Below are 24,849 nucleotides of genomic sequence, written 5' to 3'. Positions count from 1 at the left end.
ACTATCCCCGTTCAGTTCTGATATCCAAATTAGGAAAAATGTTCAGAAATCAAACTGCAGATTTCATAGCTGCAAAAATAATAAAGTTCAAGAGTGATTCGTACAAGAATCATCGTTTAATGATTCGTACAAGAATGATTCGTACAAGAGTCATCGTTTAAAGTGAATGCTTTTGAGTTATTTTCTTTAAAAAATTCAGTTTTCGACTTCAGCTGAAAATAATGAATAACAAAGCTAAAAAACGGGTAAGATTGCTATATGGATCAATGAAACATTAAAGTCGTGAAGCAAGTCGTAAAATTAGGACCGTATGCCAACTGTTAAAATTATAATAATTTTGCAAGCTTGACCATGAAATTCTTGCGGTTAGTAGATGGTATGATTTCTGACCTTGTAAATATGTTTTCAAAATTCCCGTGTTACAGCCGAACGCTCAATCCAGAAACTAAAATGGGAAATGATATTTTGAAGCAAGTAGATGAGGTAACCAAAAAGAATTATGATAAATACTTTTAAGATTCCAGCATACTAAAGATCAGTTAATGGAACATAAATAAAATGTTCTCTGCATTTAAAAATATGATCATGATTTATTTAACTCAGTACTTCATCAAGCTCAAAATTTTTAAACAAACTGGATGACAATAGACATTCTTGACCGAGACCGATTCTAAATTTCAGATGTTAATATTTTATGATAACTTATTGCCCATTAGAGGGTTAAATGCAATTTTAAGTGCAGGATCAGCTTTCCAAGATTTTGATCTTGAAATGACAGCTTATATTCTTGAATACTTTTAAGAGGATTCCGTGAACATTAGAACTGAGCCTGTAAAAAATGAGATTCCTAGTGTTTCATTATTTGAGCTATTAATTCAAATTCAGATAATTTGCTATAGACCTTGTCGTAACTTTGATATGAGTCCTGGTCTATATATCCAGGATTTTACATATAACAACAAAATTAACTGGTCTTCCACAAAATATTTCTATTGTAGCATACCTGAACTAAAATGCATTTTCACTTGCTAGGATAGATACCGCCTAAAATTATTTTATTGGATTTCATAATACACCTATCTTTGTTTACATTAATTAATCCTTAAAAAAATTAATTTTAATGAAATAAAAATTTCATTGAGTACGGTACTAGCGAAGCTTTGGTTGTTAATAAGTCTTTTTGGTCATTCTCAGTTATAACTTGTATAACTGATTGTTGGACAAATTCGCCTTATTGGTCATATATACCGATCTTACAAGCTCACCAATATTCTGCAGTACATAAGATCAATTACTTTATCGTATTATACCTAGCTACAGGACAAAGTAAGGTATTGAATAAATAATACATTATTGCTTGAGAAAACTAGAAAATTACTCTGTTGAGGTCTTTAGCAATTGGCAATATACTAATAGTTAAGACAAGAAAACTTTGTCATTTGGATTAACAGGCTGAGTGATAAACTGATCTTTCAATTTAGATTTCGAGTAGTGTACAGACGGGGATCAGGGGATCACTATAAAAATCAAGTTGCACGGAATAACTAAGATCGAATGATGAACATTATCATAGACATGAAGGAGTGTAGAGATAATTTATGAAACTTCTTATTGCAATTTGATTCCTTCTAATTTATAATAAATGGAAATGATAATATTGGATTGATCAAGAGTGGAAAGATAGTAGAATCGAATTTTCATTATATCTCCATATATATGGTGTTTAAACAGAAATTTTTATGTTTATTTCTAATAATTCATTATCGAAAGTAGCTCTGCATTACAAGAGCGATCAAAAAGATATTTATAAAGGACATGCTCGATTGAAGACTGAACTCTGACACGAAAGAAATTGACATAGTCAATGAATTACGCTAAGCAGAATTGACAATAGTAATTGCCTAGCCATCGAATTTTTGGTTGATACCAAATAACAAGTTTGTTTACTCTAATTTTTCTGAAATATCAAATCGGATCCATACGTGCTCTTCCAAGTAAACTGATGATGAAGTCTGTAAAGAATCGTAAGTGTACTAGCGTTTACACTAATATCATCCTCATTTGTTGAAAATATTTCAAACGTTTGTGGGCTAAATACAAACAGTCTGGCAAAAGTTTTCTGATTCCTAGTTTCAACGTCGCATTAGCAACTTATTGATTATACAATTCATTCTACTATTGTTCTACAGCTTGTTCGAGCTGCTTTTTACCTTTGTATTGCATAGGTAGGCTTTCCATTAAAAAACATTAAATAAAGAAAAAGCTAAGACCATATTGAACAATAGTATCATTTTTTTGTAAACAGTAAGCTATGCTACAAGACTACTATAATGTAGCTAAATTCAAATGATATTCTTCTATATTATTTGTTTGCTTATGAGATTTGGTAAGCTATGGCTTAAAAATAATTAATTATTGATCTGAAGTACTTACGTAAAGTAATTTGGCAATTTTGTTTTCTTTCTCAAATATGACTTTAGCTGAAATAGAGCAAAAAGTATTTCGATTAATTATTCAATAATCCTGATTATTTTAAGTCAAACTCTTTAACTGTTAGCCCCGAGGACCGCATTTGCAGATCATACGAGACAGACTAGATGAAAAATAGAGCAAAAGATTAGAACCAGAAAGCAAAAGCAGAACTGTAAGAGAAAAATTTTTTGTAACTGGATCGTTCGGACAGGCTAAGAAGCAGAATGTAGACAGGTGGACAACATGCTTGGAAATTTCCTACGGTGAAGAGAGTTCTGATATAGAAATAGCATTCAGGTTGAACTTCTGTTACAGAATAACCAAGTATAAAGCTCTGACACTGATGCACAGTATATAGTCTAGCGCGGGTTTATAATATGAGATCCTCTGGTTACTTTCTATTAGAAAAGCCATGCATAGCAATGAACAAACTAACCATATTTTCCAAATTTGCCAAAATTACGCAATTTTCTTGCAAAATGGTTCAAGAATTGAATACGATCAGTGTTAAATGAGTTAACTCCAATAACAGCTCAGAAAACGCAGTAGTAATTTTATTAATCGTCCTTATACCACGATCACTGATAACTAAATAAATGAGGCATTCAAGGTTATCGTATAAATTTGCAGCTTTCATTAGTTGGTTCTCTACTCCGCGGGTTCAGAAAATAATATATAGGCAAAAAGAGATCATGAAAAGTCGCATATTAGCTGCTACTATAGCCCAAACTAGAAAAGTTGATGATATGAAGCAGATGAAGTCAATATTTGCCTGCTCAAAATAGCTGAGAGTCTGTGATATTTATTTGATGAATACAACCCAAATAACTATTTCGTTCAGCTAATTTATGAAACATAAATACACTTTCAAAATCGTTCTCAAGTTTTCGAGTATCCATATAAACCAAACCCATTTTCTATTCAGCCAAAACACAGCCAAATAGTGTTAGCAGGGATTTATACCAAGTTTTTATTTATTTCTTTATTTTCCAAAATGGAAAGTGTAAATTATGAAGGTAACATAATAGTCTTATCTCAGTCATTTTCATGCGCAAGATTAAAGCTCCATTCAAATGGCTAAAACCACTAATTCACTTCAGGTGTGGAAATCTGGTTTGGAGATAGAAGTACGAAACGGAATTTAGTATACAGCTTAGTGTGAAAACTAATTAGTAATTATTGAAAAACCATTAAACTTGGTCTATATTGAGAACAAGAAGTCTACCCATATAGCCGTAATTATTTCAGTGCGATTGCCGATGCAAAAATGCCATATAATCTTTGTAAAGCTGATTTTTCGATTTTTGCCTCGCAAGAGAAGAAAGATTGAATGGAATTTTGGGTGTGAAATTTTCTTTGCTCGCTGAAAACAATGGTATTTAATAGATATCATTTCAGCTTGTTTTTGCATTTATTTGTTCCGATCCAGAGAAATAATATATCAGAGCACAAATCTAAGAAATTTATAGCTGAATGAATAGACACGCAATATTAGATATTCACTAAACTTTCTACTCAGTAAGCATATGCGGGACTGTTTCCGAAACTGCTAAAATGAATTTGTTTTTTCTATTCAGCTGTTATTGGCTATATTAAAGCTGCAAATATAAAAACTGCAGGGACACAGCCAGTATTATAGGCACATTTTCTAGTTGATTGATTTCTATCTAATTGTTTATTAACGCCTGAACACTCCCTCTTGGAAAAAAGAATAGGAAAATTAAATTGTGTACCTGAATCTAATCTCCAAATTTTACTAAATCTTGAATTCATATATTTTTAAGCGGGTTGGAGCTTCAGGGCACTGTCAGCCTAAATCGAGACTGCGGAAAATAAACATTTCTCAGGAATAAAATTCAAGTCACGGAGACTGTCTATACAAGATAAAAGAAAGGTCAAAGATGTACCAGATTAAATTACTCGAGAGTGGGATATTTAAAAAGATATAAGCTTGAATTTCATCACCAAATTTCACTAATATTAGTGCCACCTACTACAAGATTGTCTATTGTTAATTAAAATCTGGTGCACACTGCAAATACAGAGTCAAGGAGTAAATTTCAAATTTCAAATTTTTATGCCAAATAGTGGGCAAAGTTTTAATGTATGTCTTTGCGCGAAGTCGCTCCAACATGGATCAAGAGAAGAAACTTAGCAAACGTGAAGCTAACTGATTTGGAATAGAATCTAGAAGGTAGTCGATCAGAAAGCTTTGTGCCAGCTACTAAAAACAATACAACGACTATTACTCCTATTACCATTCTTACCACTATTTTGACATTATCTCTTGTCCGACATAATATCTTACCGAGGATGATAAATGTTACTTTAAAATTCGGGCTTGCACATCTGCAATAATATAAATAGTGTATGTATAGAGCAGAGTCCGGAAGTCACTTTCTGATCAAATAGTTGTCGTTTCGCTCTCATTTGTCATTGATATATTTTACTCAACAGATGGAATACAAGACTTGAATCTATTTGGTACTTACTCTGAGAAAATTAACTGGAAATCAATGGGAGAATTCAAGTATTCAAGAGACACTCCTAGGTACTTATTAACCGGTTAGCAATGATAAATTATTAAAATTGTAAGAATTGTTATATTTAGACGCTGTTTACTTATATACTATTCTTACCCCATAGATTGATAAATGAAAAAGCAATCAGCATCGAAATATTGTACATATAACAATTTTTTATTATCCATTATGAAACATGCGTACAAAGGATGGAGCGGAATATAAATATCTGTAGCATCGCCGATGCATGCAGAGTATGAAGTAACCACAAATATCTCGCCAGCGGAAATATCCGATTTTTGATCTGTAAAAGAAAATGTAACGAAACTGATTTCGAGAAGGACTGCATTTTTTTTGCAATAAATCACGACACAAACGATGATGCATTTTTCATACGGGACATAGGCATGACTATCTTTAATTAAAAGATGACCAAATATGGCTAAAAGAACTTTCTATTAAACTGAGGTATGTTGTATATGTCTCAAATATCAAGGCAACTAAATTCTGAACTGTTATCTACCTCTAGCCGAAAAAACTATTTGTAACAAAATTGATACTGGATGAGATTACTCCTATACTATAATCGTTTGAATTTATAATTCATAGCTATCATAATAAGGTGGAAGCAGTTTTTGTGGAAAGATCCATTAAATATTGATGAAAAAATTATTATCAAAAGTCCTCGTATCAATCATTTAAGTTGATGGGATGCAGTACTTCCTGATCTGACTAAGGCCATAATCCCAGACAGAACCTTGTTCTACATTGATTGACTCACCTGTGAGTCAGCTTGACGACGACATCAAATTAATTTGATAAATTATCAGTATTTGATTAAAACTCTGAAATCGCAGTTTGTTTTGAAAGTGCAGTAGCCGCATACAGATTGCTTGGATCTGATTAATTGAGCGAATCCAAATCAATTATTTGCTTAGTTAAAGAATATTTTAATTTCAAGTTCAATTGGGAAAGTTCCTCCAAACCAATTCCAACTAGGATATCTGCATTTCCTTGGCTCATTATACGCATGCATATGATGTTCTAAGCCTACAGAGTTTATATAAATATCATATTGAGCTAACTTCATCATTGCAGCTCAGATGTGAACAGACTTCGAGAGGTCATTTTATCATCATTACTCCACTGAAATCAGTAAATATTTACAAACAATAGCTGTTCTTCTTTGGTTTGAATCATTTGTAGTTGTGCCAAATGTAATGCTATTTGCTCGGAAAGAAGGTAAAAATATTCACTACTAACGAGCTATTAATTTATTCATGCATTATTAATTAAGTTCTTGATTATTTTTGTCGAATAGTTTTTGCGATAGTATAATATAGACTCTTTTCAAAGATTTTGGGCTCAAAATAATGCTGCAGCTGTAGAAGGCGAAATATTCACAGAGCAATTCATTTATCGCCTCTGCAGTTGCTCTACAGAACTTTATAGGTCCATAAATTAAATTTACTTGATTAAAATAATTAAATTATGTCCGGTCTTCTTGTAGGCTGTTGAAAAGAACTTACTCATTTTATGTTAATCCAGCCTTATATAGTCGTCTCCATTAGCTAGCTTTACCTACTTGTTTGGTCTTCTAACCTTTAATAAGAAATTGAGAAAGCGTGATCTGCTATAGAAATGATAGCATAAAATCTATCACTAAACTAGACCATTCATAAATCATAGCTCGTCAAACTAGATTTTTTGGTGCTTAGGTCAAAGTAGCTTACTGGTCGTGAAAGAGTCGATCACAAATCGTATCGTGAAAAACAGAACTTAACTTCGGAAACTCTTCAACAAATATGCTCCATTTTCAATTTATTACAGCCGTATCTGAATTTTATTTTTTGTTTTTAGCAAACTTCGTTGAGCTCATTTTTTCAATGCTTCCCTGTATTTCTTCCAGTATAATTTAGATATCGACTGCAAGAAAAATGAAATGCAGAAGTTATTGTGTATTTAGTTCCCCAGTCGATGTTTTTGACAGTAAGACGATGTGACTAAAAAATACCATCATTAAATAATTATGGCTTCTATCGATTCAGTGAAGCTAGGCTTTTTTCTGGCAGGTCGTGCTTAAATATTGTCCTATGATATTAGTTTAACACAGAGACTTAGCGATGCTGATGCGAACAAAGATTTCTTTGCTCCAAAATTATTCAAATCCATATATATTCATGCTTCAAGCTCATTCTAGTGCAGGAATCGAGGAATTGTGTATATTTTTGCCGTTTCTCTTCGAGAAATCTAATCATAAAATAGTACTAATTTTACTCGCATTAAGAAAGTAGCCGACCAGGTTTCTTAATCCTTGCTGAATAAGCCCAGTATATTGCAATTTTGATTGAATTGGCAGACATTTTAGCAAATCGGCGCAAGTTAATTTGTTTTTAAGACCTAGAGCTGAAAAAATTGATATATGATCAAATTCAAAGATTTATCAAATCGATTAGTTTGAATGACTAAAAATTAACGACGATGAAATAATCTTGTGTCATATTTTATTATTATTAGGCATCCGCATAGTAATGGAGCATAATGGATATGTAAAACAATCGACAAAGAACTCCATTCTGAGTGAGACTCAAGAGAAAAAAATGTAGACTATTCATTTCATTGTACCTTTAGGCTCAATATTGTGGATGGAATAGCTTTCATTTTAATTGGCTATTTTTGTTCATGATAATGGGTGCTCTATCTAATACTGTTGATGCAGACAAGTCAGTCAAATACTAGAAATTATTGTTAAACCAAAGCCATTATCATCGGACTGCGCGGATTGCAACAATCTACTTCACAAATTGCTCCATTGCGGAGAAAAGAGAAACAGGAACTGTAAGTGGTTGGTTGTTTTTAAAATGCACTTCTGATTTTCTAGAGTAATCATTGAACAGACATGCCGATGAATTTTGGGGAAAACAATCTGGAGTTCTATTTTCTTACGCAAAACGGCCAAGCTGGTCCTGAATAGAAGCAGTTGTCTGAGATATCTACAAAAAATGGCAGTAAGATAGAAGAATACTATAACCTTGAGTCATTACAGCTTAGGAAAGTACGTGATGCCCGTACTTTCAGTACAATTTAACAAAAAAATCTTTGTTTACGGTTACATAATGGACTAATTAAGGCTAACATAACTAACTGTACTGGCCGAAATATAATATGGTTTTTTTTTTAAATTTAGGAATCCTCGACGGAGAGAGACGGTTGTGCATTAGAGCATTTAAAAAGATGTTTAATTATAGTAAACAGTCATTCCCGATTACAGTGAAACCTGAATATCTGTATTCAAATTGGGATTTTCAACTCCCATGATACTAATTTACTTAAATAATATTGATCCATACAAATACGTACTGTAGGCTACTAATTTGGACAGCAGAAGTTTATCATTTCCCTATAGAAAAATTTTATTAGGAAGCGGAGCTGCGTTTAACTAATATATAATGTTGGAATTTGATTTCCGCAGATGAATGAGAAAGCACCTGATTCTTCAAGGATATATACAAAATAATAATTAATATTTTTTGTGCAAAAGCTTGGAATCAAATTCCTTTTATCAAATTTGGAAACATGAATATTAGGGGACAGTTTACGAAACTACTGTATAGTCAAGCTCAGTTCGAAAAAATTGTTTAGAATAGATTCTCTGTAAATTTAAGACTTAGATAATCGGTGGTTCAGATCTCAAATCTCAAGGAAATCACATAAAAGAAATTTTTCAAGCGAGTCTAGTCCATGAGAATTCAGGTACAGTTTATATGAATAAGTGGAAAGAAATTTATATCAATGATCATCTGTGCTTCTGTACTAATTTAGAAGAATTGCTCGAGCAGGTTTGGAAAGTTTGTATGAATATGCATGGGCTAGGGTAATATTAGGAATTTCAGATGCAGCTAATACTGTTAGTAGCAATCCTATTATCGTCTGTCTCTTCTTACTTTCGAGTGTCTAAAAATATCTAGTTTAAATGCTGTTATAGATATGTCTACACCAAATCACGGTAGGTCGCATTCGTCCTATTTTCCTTATTTGTCTGCCGGTCTTGGTTCAACTGAGTTCTTTGCTCCAATAGGAATTTCTGACTCAGAACAGTCCTATATTGGTAATTCTAAAAGCTTAGATTCGCGGAGTCGAAAAGCTTTACGGGTTCAAAAAATTAGAAAAGCCGAATGCGCAGAGATAGGGAAAAAAATCAGAACTTCAAGGCCTGCTGAGCGGTCTCTAGAAACTGATGTACACCGGCAGTTGTCAGAGACATCATCTCCAGCTACTTCTAGACGAACCTCTAATACGATATCTTCCTCCCCTTCCTCAATGATGTCAAGACTTTCAATTTCATCAGAGACATCAATGCGAAGCCAGCTTCAAAAAGGTGCAGAGGTTAGGTCAGACATTAACAGGGATTCTATTTCAAACACAGATCTACAGTTATTGCATTCTCCTATTACCAAGTCGTCAAGGCGGTGTCAGCCATCGTCAATGATTAAACACACCCAAAGGAGCGATGGGCATGATTTTCATGCTGATTTTACTGAATCTGCTGAGTCTTCAGCTATAGGCAATATTGGAGTCTTAGAAGAAATTCGTCCAGAAGGCTTACAGGCTGCCGCTGAATCGAGCGAAAATTCTCTAAACCATAGGGTTCCTATTGACTGGACTGCTCAGGATAGTAATATTCTGTCAGAATTTCCTGTGGATGATGAATTCAACGTTCGCTCTGTCCTCGAGCATTGTGGGTATTCGAGTACGTATGACCGCGTATAGTTACTACTTCTCCTGTAGCTCTATACTATACTGACACAGCTTACAGTTTCTAAATTTTATGAAATTTCATTCAATTTTGCAGAGATATGCGATTCATATTTTCACTCACCAGCTCATCTGAGGCCGGAAAGAGTGTTTCGAAAGGCACAAAAGATCTGTAGAGCAAAGTAATATATAGTATTTAAATTATTGGCGGGAGGATTGTGACGATTGGGAGGTTTAAGGAGCAAGTCACAAAAGGATTGGTGATTTAGCTGTTTAATGATAATATCAAAAAATACTTCCTATTTGTTTGATTATTTAATAAATATGGGATTGTAATCATGAAAAGATCATGTCTCTGAGCCCAAAACCAAGCCTTTCTGATAATGCTATCAATTATCCACAAAAGTGATACCGCGAGCTAATAATCAATATTCAACATGCCGACTTTGTAAGTTTTATTATACTTGCTCTGTTTGAGAGAGCCGTCTCTTACTGAACTAATCTCAGTCTGCGATATTTAAAATTTTCGCGAAGGCAAGTAGTTCTCGTGAAAATCCACATTCCGAATCCACAAGATGTGTCGTATTTCATTGATTACAGGTCGAACCAGCCAAATCGAGGTGTTCATTTGATTTTTCGACAGATCAGGGATCAGCTTCTAACAGAACTAAAAACGCTCTTATTGGTTAATGATTTTCATTGGAAGCCGCAGTTCTTTGGTATAGACAGTCTGTCTGCTGGCTTGAGTGGATCAGAGAACTGTCCGTTTAGATGGCATTGCGAAATTCTTATAACCAAAATGTCCGGACTAACTTCGCCAATTTCCAATTCGTCATTAGTTACGAAAGATCTTACTTTTATCTCACCCCAGAGGGAAGCTTCAGCTGAAATGGAAGATGTCAAACCTATTCCCAAATCAAACTATAGACAATATGAAATAATTAAACTTACTGTTTCAATGGTTTTGACTAAGCCAGTTGACAAAATGGACGATGATTTATTTGGTGAGCTTTCTGATTCGCAGTCGTTAGAAAATCAGTATAGTGACCGCACCTTCGGCGGATTTACTGCCTGGATAAAAGCTAGTCAAAACATATCGATGACAACATTGGATTTCGAACAAAAGTGATGAAATTCTTTGGATTTGTGCTAGCTATACCGAGAGGAAACTCACTTTTTTGATTGATATTGTTTGAATGACTTGAAACTGCACATTCGTTAGCTTTAGCCGTCGATACTTGTACGAGTTAATAGTCTCATTTCTCCTTCAATTTCACTGAAGATATTGAATTGCGTATAGAGTAGAGTAAATACTATTCAATGACTACTGGAAACAAGCGGTAAAGAAAGCAAAAATGAAAACTATTTACAATGAGGCATAGAACCAAAAAAAATCACAACAATATGCCGCTGATCGAAGGAGTAGGTCATAAAATATATTACACAAAACAGATAGATTACCAATCCTCCAATTTATATTACAAAACACAACAGATGGTACTTGATCTGCGAAATCCACGAATCAAACATCAAATTCGATAGAATTCTACTCGCTCTCGCTGCTGCCCGATTTCTTGTTCTGTTCTTCTTCTCCCTTCTTTTTGTAAACCATCTCAAACAACTTAAGAGACTTTTCTTGGAGTTCATCTGCTTTGGCTTTCAAAGCAGAAGCTTCAACATCCTCACCCGATTGAGCTTTTGCAACCAGTTCGCGACACTCCGAAATAAGCTCTTGAAGCTTCTCAGCTTCTGCCTTATCAACTTGCTCTTCAAATTCTTTAAGAGCAGAGGAAGTCTCATTACAAGAGCTGTCCAGACGATTAGCTCCTTCAATAGACTCTCTTCGTTCCTTGTCCTGTTCACGGAACTTCTCAGCATCTTTAACCATGTTCTCAATTTCAGCATCTGACAAACCAGAAGAACCAGCAACAGTAATAGAAGCATCCTTGTTAGTAGCACGGTCACTGGCAGTAACATTTATGATTCCATCTGCATCAATATCAAATGACACTTCAATCTGAGGGACGCCTTTAGGAGCCGGTGGAATACCTGAGAGAGTGAAATTGCCGATAAGTTTGTTGTCCCGAACTAATTCACGTTCACCTTGGAACACACGAATCTCAACAGACGTCTGTCCTGAAGCCGCAGTGGAAAAAATCTGTGACTTCTTTGTAGGAATTGTAGTATTGCGATTAATGAGTCTAGTGAAGACACCACCAAGAGTCTCAATACCGAGAGAAAGTGGAGTGACATCTAGTAGAAGGATATCCATCACTTCTCCTGACAACACACCACCTTGAATTGCTGCACCCATAGCAACAGCCTCATCAGGGTTCACTGATTTGACTGGATCCTTACTGAAAATCTGCTTAACCGTCTCAACAACCTTAGGCATGCGTGTCATTCCACCGACCAGAATGACTTCGTCAATTTGGTTAGCTGAGAGACCAGCATCTTTCAAAGCTTTCTTGACAGGTTCAACTGTGCGCTTGATCAAAGGGTCAACATGAGTTTCAAATTGAGCACGAGTGAGCTTAGTATTAATATGCTTAGGACCTGTAGCATCAGCAGTGATAAACGGAAGATTAATATCTGTAGAAACAGTAGACGAGAGCTCAATTTTGGCTTTCTCAGCTGCCTCACGAATGCGTTGGATAGCCATACGATCATCTTGGAGATCAATACCCGAATCCTTCTTAAACTGATCCAGAATTTGACGAACTAGAAGAATGTCGAAATCTTCACCACCCAAGTGAGTATCACCATTGGTGGACTTAACTTCAAATACACCGCCCTGGATCTCCAAGATTGAGATATCAAAAGTACCTCCGCCAAGATCGAACACAGCAACAACACGGTCACTCTCCTTGTCAAGACCGTAAGCTAGAGCAGCGGCAGTAGGCTCGTTAACTACACGAAGTACATTTAGTCCACCAATCTGCCCGGCGTCTTTGGTCGCTTGTCGCTGAGCATCATTGAAATAAGCAGGAACGGTAACAACAGCATTTTTAACTTGCTTGCCAAGATATGCATCCGCAGTTTCTTTCATTTTGTTCAAAACGAAACCACCGATCTGGGAGGGAGAGTATCTCTCGCCTCGAGCTTCGACCCAAGCATCACCATTAGTGTGCTTCACGATCTTATAAGGGACTTGCTTAATATCTTTTTGGACTTCAGGATCTTCAAATCGTCTTCCGATGAGACGCTTAGTGGCGAAAAGAGTATTAACTGGATTGACAACAGCCTGTCGTTTGGCAGGAACGCCTACAAGACGTTCACCATCAGCTGTAAATGCAACAACAGAGGGAGTCGTGCGAGCACCTTCACTGTTCTCAAGCACTTTGGCGATCTTGCCTTCCATGATAGCAACAGCAGAGTTGGTCGTTCCAAGATCAATACCGATGACAGCACCCTGCACCTTTGACGAAGAGGAATTGAATCTCGAACCAAAAACTAAAGGTCTCATGAGATTCCGAGTAACGGACTAGTCAAGACGACCAGTTAATGATTCGTCACGCATGAAGAAATACCGGTATTACATTCAGACTTACCGTACGAAGAGCACGCCGAGTTAAATTTGAAGCCAACATTGTTTCAAAAAAATATGTGAATATTCAATTAATGCTTTCTTGAAATATTATATTCTAAAACGCCAGAGGGCCGAACTTGAATAATAAACAAGGTAAAGTATATATGCGTATTATGAAAACACTAGAATAGAGAATAGAAAGAATAAATTGAAAGGCGAGAGAATTTAAAAAATATTTCGTACAAATTTTGGTAGACCAAGGACATTACCCGGATGAAGTTGGTGGAACGCAATGGAAGCGACGTCACCTTCGCAGTTTGTACTCCACATAGCTTTTGTTCTATCTTCGGGCACTGGCCAGAAAAAAGACTATGCTTACTACGTTGGTGCGAATTAAGGATTAAATGCATCTATATTGTGATATTTAAGGTTATAAAGGCCGACTCTTATGACAGTATGATGCTAGCTAGTGTGTCTCGAACGGGTCTCGCGGGAGTGTGACCAGCTCATCCGAGCTGATCCCGGACTGTGCTGCAGTAAACTTCGATGACTAATCAGAGAAGTGATGGGTTTCTAAGAGCTTAGAGATACATACGCCTGAAGCGCTATCACGACTCAGCAGGTAATACATATTTGAAAAATATACGTAGTGAGCTATGATTTCACCGAGTCGAACGCGCATTTTCTGGCAGATGCTTGTTGATCATCGATCGTTGAGTTGAAGTCTGAATTTTATGATCATTTTAATATTGGTTATGACTATTCTGTCGCGTTTTTGTCACAAAGTTGCGTTTTAGCTGTGAACTTTTCTACGACTTAGTTTACTCAATTCATGCGCGAGCACATTCTGTCAATAACAGTTCCGCTCTTTGAACTCGGCTATACTTGGACTAGATTTACTGTTCTATAAGTCCGTACTGATTGTGCGTTACGTCGTCTCATGTCACAACCTGACTCATCCCATAACAACGTCTTCGACCGCTCAGTTATACCTTCCTATCCTCATATTAGTCTTATTCCGAATATTCCTGACGATTCTACTCTGGTCCAATGTTGGAAATATGAATATAGGCGCACAGCTCAGCAGATTTTATCCAACATTTGGCTTGGCCCAATGTCTGTTACCAGAAACTCCTTATTCTTGGCCGAAAGCAACATCAAGAAATTAATTTGTGTCACAAATTTCAGTGTATGGTCGATAATGCCACAGAAACTGATCAGCGGTATATCACACGACGGATTTCCTATTTCATCACCTCATGATCTAATGAATATTTTCCCCCAAGTAAATTTACTGATAGATCAAGCTATCCAGAACGAGGAGCCTGCTCTGATATACTGTGAGTCAGGAAATGAATATGGGGCTGCAGTCATAATCGCATACTTAATGGAACGCAATAAGTATGAATTACAAGATTTTACATTATGTGTGCTCTTTCAGAACTCATCTAACCGGAACTTAGCTGGGATATTAGTATGGCTTTCCAATTTGTTCATTCTCGACGTTTTTCAATAACTCTGACTGATGCGATTGGTTTTCAAGTAAGCTAAGCATTTTACAATATTGCAAACTGTATAGTTGAAGCTAACTGAATTTAGATACAGGTAAATGCAATTTAGATCTTTGTTATGTCTGCCTTGTTAACATAGTTCAGACTTACCAGAGTATATACAAAGCTAGGAGAGATGTTTTTGAGGCAGGTAGTCGTAACAGAATGCGGCGAATGCGATATGAAGAGGAAGAGGAAGAAGAAAAAAATTTGTGAGTTTTTTTTCCATAATCGATGTTCTTACTCTTACTTTTAATTCAATTTAGAACGGGGGAAAGAGAAGGAGTTGCTCCTTTCCAAGATTTCTAGTCTTGTATTTTTTTAACACTCCCAAGTTCAAGTATACTTTAATTTTATCACAGTTATACTAGATTATAGAGGATATTTATTTTTGCATATTCCATTATTATCCGGTTATTAGATTCAGCTGGCCTCGAACGATGTATTTCACATCTTAACCTTGATCGCTCTCAAAGCCCTGGTTGATAGTTTTGGAGTGTTACAAAGAGCGAAATATTAATTATATATATAATCGTCTCATTAATAGATATCTTGTTTTCAATTTTGTCATAGAATAATTTAGTATTAAGAGATAATCACAGCACCTAGAGTCCGACACACGATGTTAGGGTAAGCTATGCAAATCCCACACTTGACGCTCTGTTGCTGAAAAATTATTCTTCACCAAAAATTTCATTCGAATCTGATCCGATGTTAAGAAACTCCTTTATTTGGAATCTTAGATTGGTGTTATAGTTTCTGTATTAGTGAGTCATTGCTACTGTCAAAATGGGAAAGAAGTGAGTTTTGATTCTTCTGCTTGCCATATTGTTATGGAGTCTTGTAGTGTATCTGCCGATCGCTATCTGGCAGCTGCTCTACCAGAACTATTGCTAATTATATATCTTTTTTAGAGATAAAAAGAATAAAAAGGATGACTACTGGGATGTCGGTTTTGAAGATGATATGGAAACAGCTCAGCCTGAAGGCTTCGGCGCTGATATTGGTGCCGATGCTAAGGTTGAGAACGTATCTGTCGTTTCTGCGCAGGACTCTACGAACGATTCTTCTATCAATCGCGCAGCAGCTCCTCATAAAGAGACCGATGAACCAGAAGATGAACCAGAAGAATCTGTACCGATAGTGCAGCTCAAAGCAAGTTTTTCCATTTTGTAATTCCATTTCTTATATCTAATTGCTATCTAGAGTAAGAAGGAGAAGGAACGTGAGAAGAAGGAGAAAGAAAAGCTCAGAAAGAAGCAACAGGTATATTAGATAGTTAAAACTTTGGAACTCTATTGATGTTAACTTTGAAAGTTGGAACGAAAAAAAGCTGCTGCATCCACTGTTCCGGCAGAATCTCTTGCAAAGCCTTCCAATTCTTCGAATCCTGAGATTTCAGATGCTCCAATTCTTGATTCAGCTCCTCCAGCAAAAAAAGGGAGCAAGGCAGATGCAAAATCCAAGAAAAAGAACTCTGTTTTAGCTGCGCTCGAGAAACAGGTGGAAGCACGCCGAGTTGCAGAGGCAGAACGCAAGAGAGCTGAAGAAGAGGAGAGAAAACGCATTGAAGAAGAGGAACGTGCTGCCGCCGAAGAAGAGAGAATGCGTGAGGAGGCACGGCAAAAGAAGAAGGAGAAAGAGAAGGCTAAACGCGATGAACTCAGGAAAGAAGGAAAGTTGTTAACAAAAAAGCAAAAGGAGCAGCTTGCATTTCAGCAAAAGAGAGCTCAACAACTCCGTGATTCTGGTGTAGTCATTGCTGGTTTCAGTAATAATTCAGATGAATTAAAGTCAAAAAAGCCCTTCTACGGCAAAAAGAAGAAAAATTCATCCCAAGCTAAAGAGGAAAGTGAATCCACCTCTCTTGAAATTTCTATTGCTGATTTGGCAGACTCAGAAGAAAAGTCTGAACCTATGAAGGAACATGAAGAAGAGGTAGAGAGGGATGAATTGACTTGGGAAGATGCATTGAATGATGAACTACTGGCAGACAAGCCAACCGACAAGGGTGAATCTTGGGAAACTCTGTTAGAAGATTCAGATCACGACGATTCCGGCTCTGACAGTGTTGGAAGTAGTACACAGAAGACAGAAGTATCAGAGGACGATAAGAAGGCCGTTGAAGTTATAGAAGAGGAAGAAAATGATCCTGATAAATTCGAACAAACTGAATCTGCAAAAGCCAAAGAATCAGAGAAGTTAAAGTTTGAGGCGAGTCAGAGACGAGACAAGCGTCATCAAGCTGCTTTGAGTGCTCGGTCTAAAGACAATCTGCGATCACCAATTTGTTGTATTCTTGGCCATGTTGATACAGGTAAAACAAAACTGTTGGATAAAGTCAGACAGACGAATGTCCAGGAGGGAGAAGCGGGTGGAATTACTCAGCAGATTGGTGCTACCTATTTTCCAATTGAAGCTATCAAAATGAAAACTCAGGTCGTTAACAAGGATAATGAGTTAGAATTCAAAGTTCCTGGCTTATTGATTATTGATACTCCTGGCCACGAATCCTTCACAAACTTGCGATCTCGTGGATCGTCATTATGTAACATTGCTATTCTTGTTATCGATATAATGCATGGTCTTGAACAGCAGACATTGGAATCTATCAGACTTCTGAGACAACGTAAAACGCCTTTTATTGTTGCCTTGAACAAGATTGATCGTCTGTATGGTTGGGAATCAATTCCTGATAATGGATTCCAAGATTCCTTGGCGAAACAACCTAGAGCAGTTCAGCGCGAGTTTGAGGATCGTCTTCAGAAGACCAAGCTTGCTCTTGCAGAACAGGGATTAAATTCAGAACTTTATTACAAAAACCGAAACATGGCACGTAATGTTTCTTTGGTGCCGACATCTGCTGTAACAGGCGAAGGTGTTCCTGATATGCTGAAGCTGCTGATCGAGCTAACTCAGAACCGAATGAGTGATAAGCTTATGTATTTATCAGAATTAGAGTGCACGGTTCTTGAAGTTAAAGTTATAGAGGGATTAGGAACTACAATTGATGTTGTTTTGTCAAATGGCATTTTGCGTGAAGGCGACAGAATAGTTCTTTGTGGAATGAACGGTCCCATTGCTACTAATGTCCGTGCTCTCTTGACACCGCAACCGTTACGTGAGATGCGTATCAAATCTGCTTATGTTCATCACAAGGAAGTAAAGGCCGCGCTTGGTGTCAAGATTGCAGCTAACGATCTCGAAAAAGCTATTGCCGGTTCTCGCCTTCTCCTCGTTGGACCTGAAGACGATGAAGAAGATTTAATGGACGAAGTAATGTCTGATTTGACGTCTTTAAATAGCTCTCTTGACAAAAGTGGTAAAGGAGTCTGCGTTCAAGCATCGACCTTGGGTTCTTTAGAGGCACTTCTTGATTTCTTAAAACAAATGAAGATTCCTGTAATGTCAATCTCCATAGGACCCGTTTATAAACGAGATGTTATGAAGGCTACAGCTATGCTTGAAAAGGCACGAGAATTCGCGGTTATGCTGTGTTTTGATGTGAAAATAGACAAGGAAGCTGAAGAGTATGCTGAACAACAAGGGATCAGAATATTTTCTGCTGATATCATTTACCATTTGTTCGATGCTTTTACTAATTATCAGAAAGAGCTTTTAGAGGCGAAGCGAAAGGATACCGCTGAGAACGCAGTGTTCCCTTGTGTCTTGCATACTATCAAAGTTATCAACAAGCGAAACCCCATGATTATTGGTGTTGATGTTATTGAAGGTAGTGTACGAGTAGGAACGCCAATTGCTACAGTCCGAATTGATCCAGCTACTCAAATGCGACAAGTCTTAGAGCTTGGACGAGTCGCTTCTTTGGAAGTTAACCATAAATCGTTAGAAGTAGTCAAGAAAGGTCAAGCTCATGGAGGAGTTGCCATGAGATTGGACACTCCCGCGAATCAGCCAACTTGGGGACGGCATGTGGATGAGACGGATATACTTTACTCTCATATTTCACGAGATTCTATCGACACATTGAAGGATCCTGCGTATCGAGATGATGTTACAAGAGATGAATGGCTTTTGATTAGAAATTTGAAGAGTGTATTTAGTATCCTTTGATGATGTGTGCGGAGAGCGATTTGGTTAAAGGCTGTGTGGTTTGTTTCGATTTAAAGACTGTATGGGAGTTGGTACTCTGTATAAATATCATGAACTAAGTATATAGAAGTAATTTTGATCTTCCAAAACTGTAATATTAATTCATTAGAGGTTTCTCGCGAATTTCCAGCTTGATTGGATAATCTGTTAAAGGTCGAATGGCACCAGTTCCGAAATTACCACTGATCGACATTTCAGGAACGGATTGAAGCTGCGGAGTGATTTGATAATAAGAGATGAGGTAAATCAACTGAGAAATTGCTTCAACTTTAGCCAAGTGTCTTCCAGGGCACATATGCTTGCCTCCACCCCAAGGGATATAAGATTTCCATGCAGGATTTCCTGGGTCATCCTGTTCACTGACCGAGAGTTTTTCATGCGGAAGAAGAGATTTATTTCCGGGCAAAAACCTCTGGGGATAGAAAGTCATTGGATCTGGAAAAGCTTCTTCGTTCCAGTGAGAGAGACTAGTGAAGATGATTACATTATCACCTTTATTGAGATTGTATTCCTTATATAACTTATTATCTGTTGGTTGAGCGATTTTGACTTTAGTATCATTCGTCACGTATCTGTTCAGCGTGACATTAGATGTCAAGCGAACTGTTTCTTTGAAGGCCGATTCCAGTTCTGGAAGCTCATAAACAGATTTCCAGTCTAATTCACCAGATTTTTGGTCAACATGGTCCTGAATAATACATTCAATCTTTTTGATCATTCCTGGGCTGTTTAACATGAACATGAGATACCAGCATGCAGCAGGTACGCTATTTGACATGCTTGCGAACAGAATTGATAAAAAATATCCTGCGAAATCCTCTTCCTCAGTATATTTCCCATTGTCTTTGAATATCTTGTAGATTCCGCCTATAAAATTAGGAGAATCAGGAGTAAGCTCAAATTCAGTCGAAAATTTTCCTAGAAGTCGTAAGACCTCCGCACGCGCTTCGTAAATGGATTTCAAAAAGATTCCGGGGATACCCGAAACGTATTTGGCAATATTATTTTCAAATATTGTATAGGGAGCCAGAATTTCGTCAGTGGGGAATTGGTCACCGAACATAGCCAAAGCTGCTGCCTTAATCATGCAAACTCTCGATAAGTCGTACGCATCGACAATCTTTCCGTTTTTTTCTCTACCAACTTCGTTGTACAGACTAGAAGCTGGCCCAACCAAATCTCTAAAATGCGCTCTTAGCTCCTCAATGCAACGTTGATTAAGTGGAGGAGAAACATTTCTCATGACACAGTTGCGCAAGTCAGACATGAATTGCACATCACTATCGACTCTTTTTGTGTATTTGAAAAGCTTTAGGTCTAGATAAGAGAAAAAGTCTTCGTTACCAAAAATACGGGTTTGAGTCATGACTTGCTTCATGCCATGAATAGGATCTGTCACGATGATCATTTTATGGCCACCGGCATATATAGAGTATATCCATCCGCATCTCTTATAGGCCCTGTTGAACAGGTCTCTGGGGTCGAAAAGAAGGTCTTTAGCCACGCCTAAGAAAGGTATGTAGCCCTTGATGAGGGAAGGCTGGGATGGACCGGAATGGAGCTGGAAATGGTAGAAGACAACGGAACAGGCGACCATTCCGATGGCCAAGACAACTGTGCTGAAGCTCATTTTTTGATATCTATGAACTCGTGGAGGACTCTTTAAATATTGTCTCCAAGGGAGAAAATAATAAAAAAAGTGTTGCACAACTAGCAGTATTGATAATCACACCCAACACAGGAAGAAAGCCAGTCTAATGTATCTCGATAAGATGCGGCTGCAGTCAAAATGCTGAGAGCAATCTCAGTCCCTTTTGCTGGCAAATCAAGATACCGACCGTACTGAGTGAACAATTGAAAACATAAGGAAAACTAAATATATGGTCTACAACTATATACTCTATAATAACATACTTCCTTTAGTCATTAAATGCTTGAGTCACTCTATACTCGTGGAGGAAATTGCTCTCTAATCCGCTGGCCATACTTGATAAACAAAAGAGAGGTACAGGTACAAAACAATATTGAGACGAAACCTAGTAATGAATATCCCCATCCATAACCTAGATTTCCAACCAGATTAGGAATTGCAAGAGGTACAAAGGCAGCTGCTGTAGACCGAAGAAGATTTAGTGCAGCGGTCGCCGAAGCAGCTGCTCCTAGTGGGCTGTAAAGGTCAATCAAATAGGCTTGGATAGGAAGAAGAGATGAAATGAGACCAAATCCCATCGGAAATAAAGAAATCACAAGAGCAAACCAAAAAATATGGCGCTCAACCGCCCAGCCATACCAAAAAAGTGCCCCTGGAATTAATATACTCCCTAAAATGACAGGTCCTAAACGCATTTCAGGTTGGCGAACGCCGTTGTTTCGCTTCGCTAGATATCCAACAAGCTTATCGTTTGTTGAACCAACTGATAAAACAGCCGACAAAGTCCCTGTACCGACTCCAAGAAAGGCCAGACCCGAAATTTCTATCGACCAGCCATACTCCTGAGTCATTACTTCACTTAGAGTCGTAAAAAAGAGGTACAAGTAGCTATACGCTACAGCCATGTAAAGAGAAAGAGCCTGAACAACAGGAGAAATCAGAATTAACTTGATAGCTCTAGACAAACGTGTATAAAAGCTTTTAAAGGGGGTTAAAGGAGCTGAACGAGAGTCGATGATAGATATGAAACGATCATTTCCTGTCTGAGCGCGTAAGCGCTTTGCCTTTCTGCGCAGAAGGACTGCCGTGTTTGTTTCTTTGATGATGAATATAAATAGCATTGCCATTACAAAAGCAAATATCTCTATAACGCGGAAACACCATCGCCAGCCCGCGCGCTGCGATATAAATCCGCCTAATATAGGTCCGCAAACAGGTCCCATTATGGGTCCCAAGAGGTAAAGAGCAGTCGCTCTTCCGGTCTGTTCCGGTGGATACATATCTGATATGATTCCAGCACCACAAACCATGCCAGCACATCCAAGAATCCCGGATAACGTACGGAAAGCGATGAACATGCCGACTGAAGTTGCTTCGGAGCAGCCAACATTTAAAACAGACAGCAACAGATTTGAAAATCCAATGACATATTTCCTTCCATACATCTCAGAAAGAGGCGCGTGGAGCAGAGGGCCCCATCCGAAGCCCAGAACATAGGCGGATATTGTAAACTGCTTGACGATTTTGTTGCTAAGACCAAATTCTGCGGCCATTAAAGACTGTCCTGGAGCGAAAAGCGTAGAAACAGTAGGAACCATAAGGCCCGTGATGAGAACGAGAAACATGACAAAAAGTTTTTGGCGGTTGGACCAGTTTTTTGGATTTGTAGGATCATCAGGGGAATCCCAACCAACAAGATTGTGTTCAAAGTCAGAAAGGAACGAAGGTGCAGTTGCAGACGGAGATGACGGAGATGGAGGAGATAGTTGCGTAGTAATGTTTAAAGAATAACTTTCCCGGTGTTCAGAAACATTTGAACAAGAGCTTTCTTGGTATTGTTGTACCTCTTTGTCAAAGGGAGTATTGTCAACATAGCTTGTTGGTTTTTCGGTTATAGTTGGCTGAGGTTTGGAAAGAAATACAACAGAAGCTTGTGAGGAAGTCTCAGAAGAGTCTGGCGTAGAATTGTACATTGTATATTAAGAAATTCGTACTGCAGTACAACCATCTATGAGTAACAAGGAGATTGTAGCATAGCACCAAGTATTTAAAGACAGCAGGAAGATAAGCCAAAGATAGAAAAGTAGCGACAGACAAGATTTGATTAAAACCCTAGGATAGTGAAGGATCAAAAACTCAGACCGTTCGAGAAGCAACCGCAGATAGCCAATCTCAATGTATTTGAAGCAGTTGTTCGCGACAACTGAAAATACGACGGCGCAAACCTTCAAATGGCAAAAATAGGTTCTTTGATATTGAACTTGAAGCAGCCGATGCCCAAAATTCCGAAGATTCTGTCCTGCAAGAGTGAACCGAGCTTTCAAACTGCAACCAAAGATGACCCCTGAAATCGGTTCGGCCCGAGCACGCGGCTCATCCTAAAATGGCAGCTGATACTCGGAACCACCCGCGGTCGTGCTAGATCGAAACCCCCCTTGTACAGTCATGTGATGTTGGCATTATTCTACAAGTCACTTTGCTGCTTACAGGCACCAGATAACGGCAGCGGCATCACGGAAGCTTCGGTGGCTGCACCTGTTTGACGAGGTTGCCCGATCGTACCTAGTTATCTGCTCCATCTGTCAGCTAAAGGAAATTTCGCTATTGCGGTATTGACTCAAAAATGTCGGCACAGGGAAGACTTCCATTGAAAGTAAAAAATTTTGAGTTCCTTGGCACACTTCATGATGGTAAGTTCATATGAGTTGGATCCAATAGCTTGCTGGAATCCTGATCCTGTATGATCGGAATCAGGATCAGGTCCGATCCAGTTTAAGGTCGATTGCTGATTTTTTGATTGCTACAGATAATGGTCACAAATATACGAGAGACATCGGCTGTTCATCTGTATTTGGAGGTCAGGTAATCTGGCTCTTCGGTGATACGTTTCCTCTTAATAGCAAAGGGCAGATGATTGGCCTATTGACATCTACGGCAGCAATCGGTAACATCAGGGAGCCTACTCGCTCGAAATACTGGAATTGCCGTGAAAACGGACATCCTCAGCAGTTTATTCCATTCACCAACGAGGAGGACTCTTTTAATAAGACTCATTCTAGTGGTGGAAAGGAGCGCTTCTATCTTTGGTCATTCTCCAGTATCGTCGAAATAGATCCTGGTAAAGGCTGGCTATTTTTTACGAAAGGGCGTACTCAGTCTCGTAACTTGAGTGATAATATCCAATATGGTGTACAAGTTGCTCGCGTTCATTTTGATAATGACAGGAAAATTCCTATTGCTGAGCGATGCATGGACAAGCCTCTGTTTGACAAAGATGTATTAATCTGGTTTCTATTTCCATTTCATTATTAACTAACAGGTTTTGTAGCAAATATCCTGGGGATCTTTTGAAGTACTTCTTAACCATGACCATCTTTATCTCTATGGTGGAAAAGGTGGCCACATCTATGTAGCTCGCGTTCCTAAGGAGTCTCCTTTAGACAAATCCAAATACGAATACTGGACTAAAGACGAGAAGTGGTCCAAAGAGGAGAAAAATCTCAAGGACTTGTTTTGGAAGCTCCAATCTGGCTCAATTTTTTGGTCTCGGTTTTACAAGAGCTTTATTTTGCTTGCCAATACGGGCTGGGCAGACAGTAGAATTGTCATGCGTTCGGCTCCTCATGCGGAAGGTCCTTGGACTCAAGATGTTACGTGCTATCAGTTAGAAAAGAATCCCAAGGGTATGAAATACTGCGTTAATGCCCATCCGTGGGCATTTCCTGAGTCAAATGGTGGCCAAGTTCTTGTAACTTGGACTGATCAGCACACCGGTGTCGTCGAGTGCGGAAAACTTACTTGGGAAGGTTATGAAGGTAGGTTTCAACTGTTTCCGATTCATCAGCAACGAGTGCAAATTGTGGGGCCTTCTGAGTTTAATCTTGATGGTTATGGGAATCCGAGGATTGATTCATTTTCCCAGGTCGGCCAGTCCTATGGAACTCCTCTTCCATTTAATTATAATTCGGACTGGCCGCAGACTAATCAACCTTACTATCCTCAATATGGGAATTTTGGTTATCCTCAGCAATTTCTATCTCCATCATCCCCTAACTGTAATTCAACTTCGTGGACACCTTTAACTTATAATCCTTCTTCCTACACTCCTTCGAATGGACATTATATACAAGATAACTACAATGGAAGTAATACGCCACAAGGAAATTATCAGTGTCCCTTACCGAATTCACAGTTACGAAATCCGAATCAGACTAATGAGGCCCCACAAGTTCCTTATTGGAGCAAACCCCGTTAATT

The 24,849-nt window shown here is 38.0% G+C and overlaps 9 protein-coding genes across 9 annotated transcripts; 5 read left to right on the top strand and 4 right to left on the bottom strand.

The window, feature by feature from the left end:
- Window positions 1-4,313: 4,313 nt before the first annotated feature.
- V1516DRAFT_678136 (uncharacterized protein) lies at window positions 4,314-5,038 on the bottom strand. Its single transcript, XM_066922711.1, has 2 exons — window positions 4,885-5,038; window positions 4,314-4,840 (listed from the first exon to the last, which is right to left on the bottom strand). Exons 1-2 carry the CDS (start codon window positions 4,907-4,909, stop codon window positions 4,572-4,574), a joined length of 294 nt encoding a protein of 97 aa, XP_066776072.1. The 5' UTR covers window positions 4,910-5,038; the 3' UTR covers window positions 4,314-4,571.
- A 3,759-nt stretch (window positions 5,039-8,797) lies between these two features.
- On the top strand, window positions 8,798-10,050 carry V1516DRAFT_678128 (uncharacterized protein). The gene is made up of 3 exons (XM_066922710.1): window positions 8,798-8,846; window positions 8,907-9,744; window positions 9,811-10,050. The coding sequence occupies exons 2-3, from the start codon at window positions 8,982-8,984 to the stop codon at window positions 9,933-9,935; spliced, it is 888 nt and encodes a 295-aa protein (XP_066776071.1). The 5' UTR covers window positions 8,798-8,846; window positions 8,907-8,981; the 3' UTR covers window positions 9,936-10,050.
- Window positions 10,051-11,212, top strand: V1516DRAFT_678123 (uncharacterized protein). Its single transcript, XM_066922709.1, has 2 exons — window positions 10,051-10,197; window positions 10,257-11,212. The coding sequence occupies exons 1-2, from the start codon at window positions 10,187-10,189 to the stop codon at window positions 10,876-10,878; spliced, it is 633 nt and encodes a 210-aa protein (XP_066776070.1). The 5' UTR covers window positions 10,051-10,186; the 3' UTR covers window positions 10,879-11,212.
- On the bottom strand, window positions 10,865-13,572 carry V1516DRAFT_678121 (heat shock protein 70 family). The gene is made up of 2 exons (XM_066922708.1): window positions 13,301-13,572; window positions 10,865-13,233 (listed from the first exon to the last, which is right to left on the bottom strand). The coding sequence occupies exons 1-2, from the start codon at window positions 13,337-13,339 to the stop codon at window positions 11,296-11,298; spliced, it is 1,977 nt and encodes a 658-aa protein (XP_066776069.1). The 5' UTR covers window positions 13,340-13,572; the 3' UTR covers window positions 10,865-11,295.
- Window positions 13,573-13,921: 349 nt separating this feature from the next.
- On the top strand, window positions 13,922-15,431 carry V1516DRAFT_678118 (protein-tyrosine phosphatase-like protein). The gene is made up of 4 exons (XM_066922707.1): window positions 13,922-14,679; window positions 14,742-14,823; window positions 14,931-15,040; window positions 15,095-15,431. The coding sequence occupies exons 1-4, from the start codon at window positions 14,219-14,221 to the stop codon at window positions 15,135-15,137; spliced, it is 696 nt and encodes a 231-aa protein (XP_066776068.1). The 5' UTR covers window positions 13,922-14,218; the 3' UTR covers window positions 15,138-15,431.
- Window positions 15,432-15,524: 93 nt separating this feature from the next.
- Window positions 15,525-19,360, top strand: V1516DRAFT_678114 (uncharacterized protein). The gene is made up of 5 exons (XM_066922706.1): window positions 15,525-15,628; window positions 15,743-15,983; window positions 16,035-16,094; window positions 16,146-19,000; window positions 19,051-19,360. Exons 1-4 carry the CDS (start codon window positions 15,618-15,620, stop codon window positions 18,900-18,902), a joined length of 3,069 nt encoding a protein of 1,022 aa, XP_066776067.1. The 5' UTR covers window positions 15,525-15,617; the 3' UTR covers window positions 18,903-19,000; window positions 19,051-19,360.
- V1516DRAFT_678112 (cytochrome P450) lies at window positions 18,887-20,671 on the bottom strand. Its single transcript, XM_066922705.1, has one exon. It carries the CDS (start codon window positions 20,569-20,571, stop codon window positions 19,039-19,041), a length of 1,533 nt encoding a protein of 510 aa, XP_066776066.1. The 5' UTR covers window positions 20,572-20,671; the 3' UTR covers window positions 18,887-19,038.
- A 135-nt stretch (window positions 20,672-20,806) lies between these two features.
- On the bottom strand, window positions 20,807-22,860 carry V1516DRAFT_678110 (major facilitator superfamily domain-containing protein). Its single transcript, XM_066922704.1, has one exon. It carries the CDS (start codon window positions 22,563-22,565, stop codon window positions 20,886-20,888), a length of 1,680 nt encoding a protein of 559 aa, XP_066776065.1. The 5' UTR covers window positions 22,566-22,860; the 3' UTR covers window positions 20,807-20,885.
- Window positions 22,861-23,215: 355 nt separating this feature from the next.
- On the top strand, window positions 23,216-24,847 carry V1516DRAFT_686583 (uncharacterized protein; the record flags this gene model as incomplete). The annotated part of the gene is made up of 3 exons (XM_066923669.1): window positions 23,216-23,282; window positions 23,399-23,868; window positions 23,921-24,847. The coding sequence occupies 3 exons, from the start codon at window positions 23,216-23,218 to the stop codon at window positions 24,845-24,847; spliced, it is 1,464 nt and encodes a 487-aa protein (XP_066776064.1).
- Between the last annotated feature and the right edge of the window lie 2 nt (window positions 24,848-24,849).

The sequence above is a fragment of the Lipomyces oligophaga genome (assembly GCF_038497815.1).
Source record: "Lipomyces oligophaga strain CBS 7107 unplaced genomic scaffold V1516scaffold_6, whole genome shotgun sequence".
In the NCBI taxonomy this organism is placed as follows: domain Eukaryota; kingdom Fungi; phylum Ascomycota; class Lipomycetes; order Lipomycetales; family Lipomycetaceae; genus Lipomyces; species [Lipomyces] oligophaga.
Note: the sequence above shows the minus strand (reverse complement) of the source record. Positions and strands in the feature narration are given on the sequence as shown.

Bases quoted from the DNA above. Each gene is read 5' to 3' on its own strand.
- V1516DRAFT_678136 (XM_066922711.1), bottom strand. From the start codon at position 4,909: ATGACAAATGAGAGCGAAACGACAA. The intron at 4,841-4,884 runs CTATTTGATCAG...CTCTATACATAC, and splicing joins AAATGAGAGCGAAACGACAA to ACTATTTATATTATTGCAGA.
- V1516DRAFT_678118 (XM_066922707.1), top strand. From the start codon at position 14,219: ATGTCACAACCTGACTCATCCCATAACAACGTCTTCGACCGCTCAGTT. The intron at 14,824-14,930 runs AGCTAAGCATTT...GTTAACATAGTT, and splicing joins ATGCGATTGGTTTTCAAGTA to CAGACTTACCAGAGTATATA. The intron at 15,041-15,094 runs GTGAGTTTTTTT...AATTCAATTTAG, and splicing joins GAGGAAGAAGAAAAAAATTT to AACGGGGGAAAGAGAAGGAG.
- V1516DRAFT_678112 (XM_066922705.1), bottom strand. From the start codon at position 20,571: ATGAGCTTCAGCACAGTTGTCTTGGCCATCGGAATGGTCGCCTGTTCC.
- V1516DRAFT_678110 (XM_066922704.1), bottom strand. From the start codon at position 22,565: ATGTACAATTCTACGCCAGACTCTTCTGAGACTTCCTCACAAGCTTCT.
- V1516DRAFT_678128 (XM_066922710.1), top strand. From the start codon at position 8,982: ATGTCTACACCAAATCACGGTAGGTCGCATTCGTCCTATTTTCCTTAT. The intron at 9,745-9,810 runs GTACGTATGACC...CACAGCTTACAG, and splicing joins CGAGCATTGTGGGTATTCGA to TTTCTAAATTTTATGAAATT.
- V1516DRAFT_678114 (XM_066922706.1), top strand. The intron at 15,984-16,034 runs GCAAGTTTTTCC...ATTGCTATCTAG, and splicing joins TACCGATAGTGCAGCTCAAA to AGTAAGAAGGAGAAGGAACG. The intron at 16,095-16,145 runs GTATATTAGATA...TAACTTTGAAAG, and splicing joins AGCTCAGAAAGAAGCAACAG to TTGGAACGAAAAAAAGCTGC.
- V1516DRAFT_678121 (XM_066922708.1), bottom strand. From the start codon at position 13,339: ATGTTGGCTTCAAATTTAACTCGGCGTGCTCTTCGTACG. The intron at 13,234-13,300 runs GTAAGTCTGAAT...CGTCTTGACTAG, and splicing joins CTCGGCGTGCTCTTCGTACG to TCCGTTACTCGGAATCTCAT.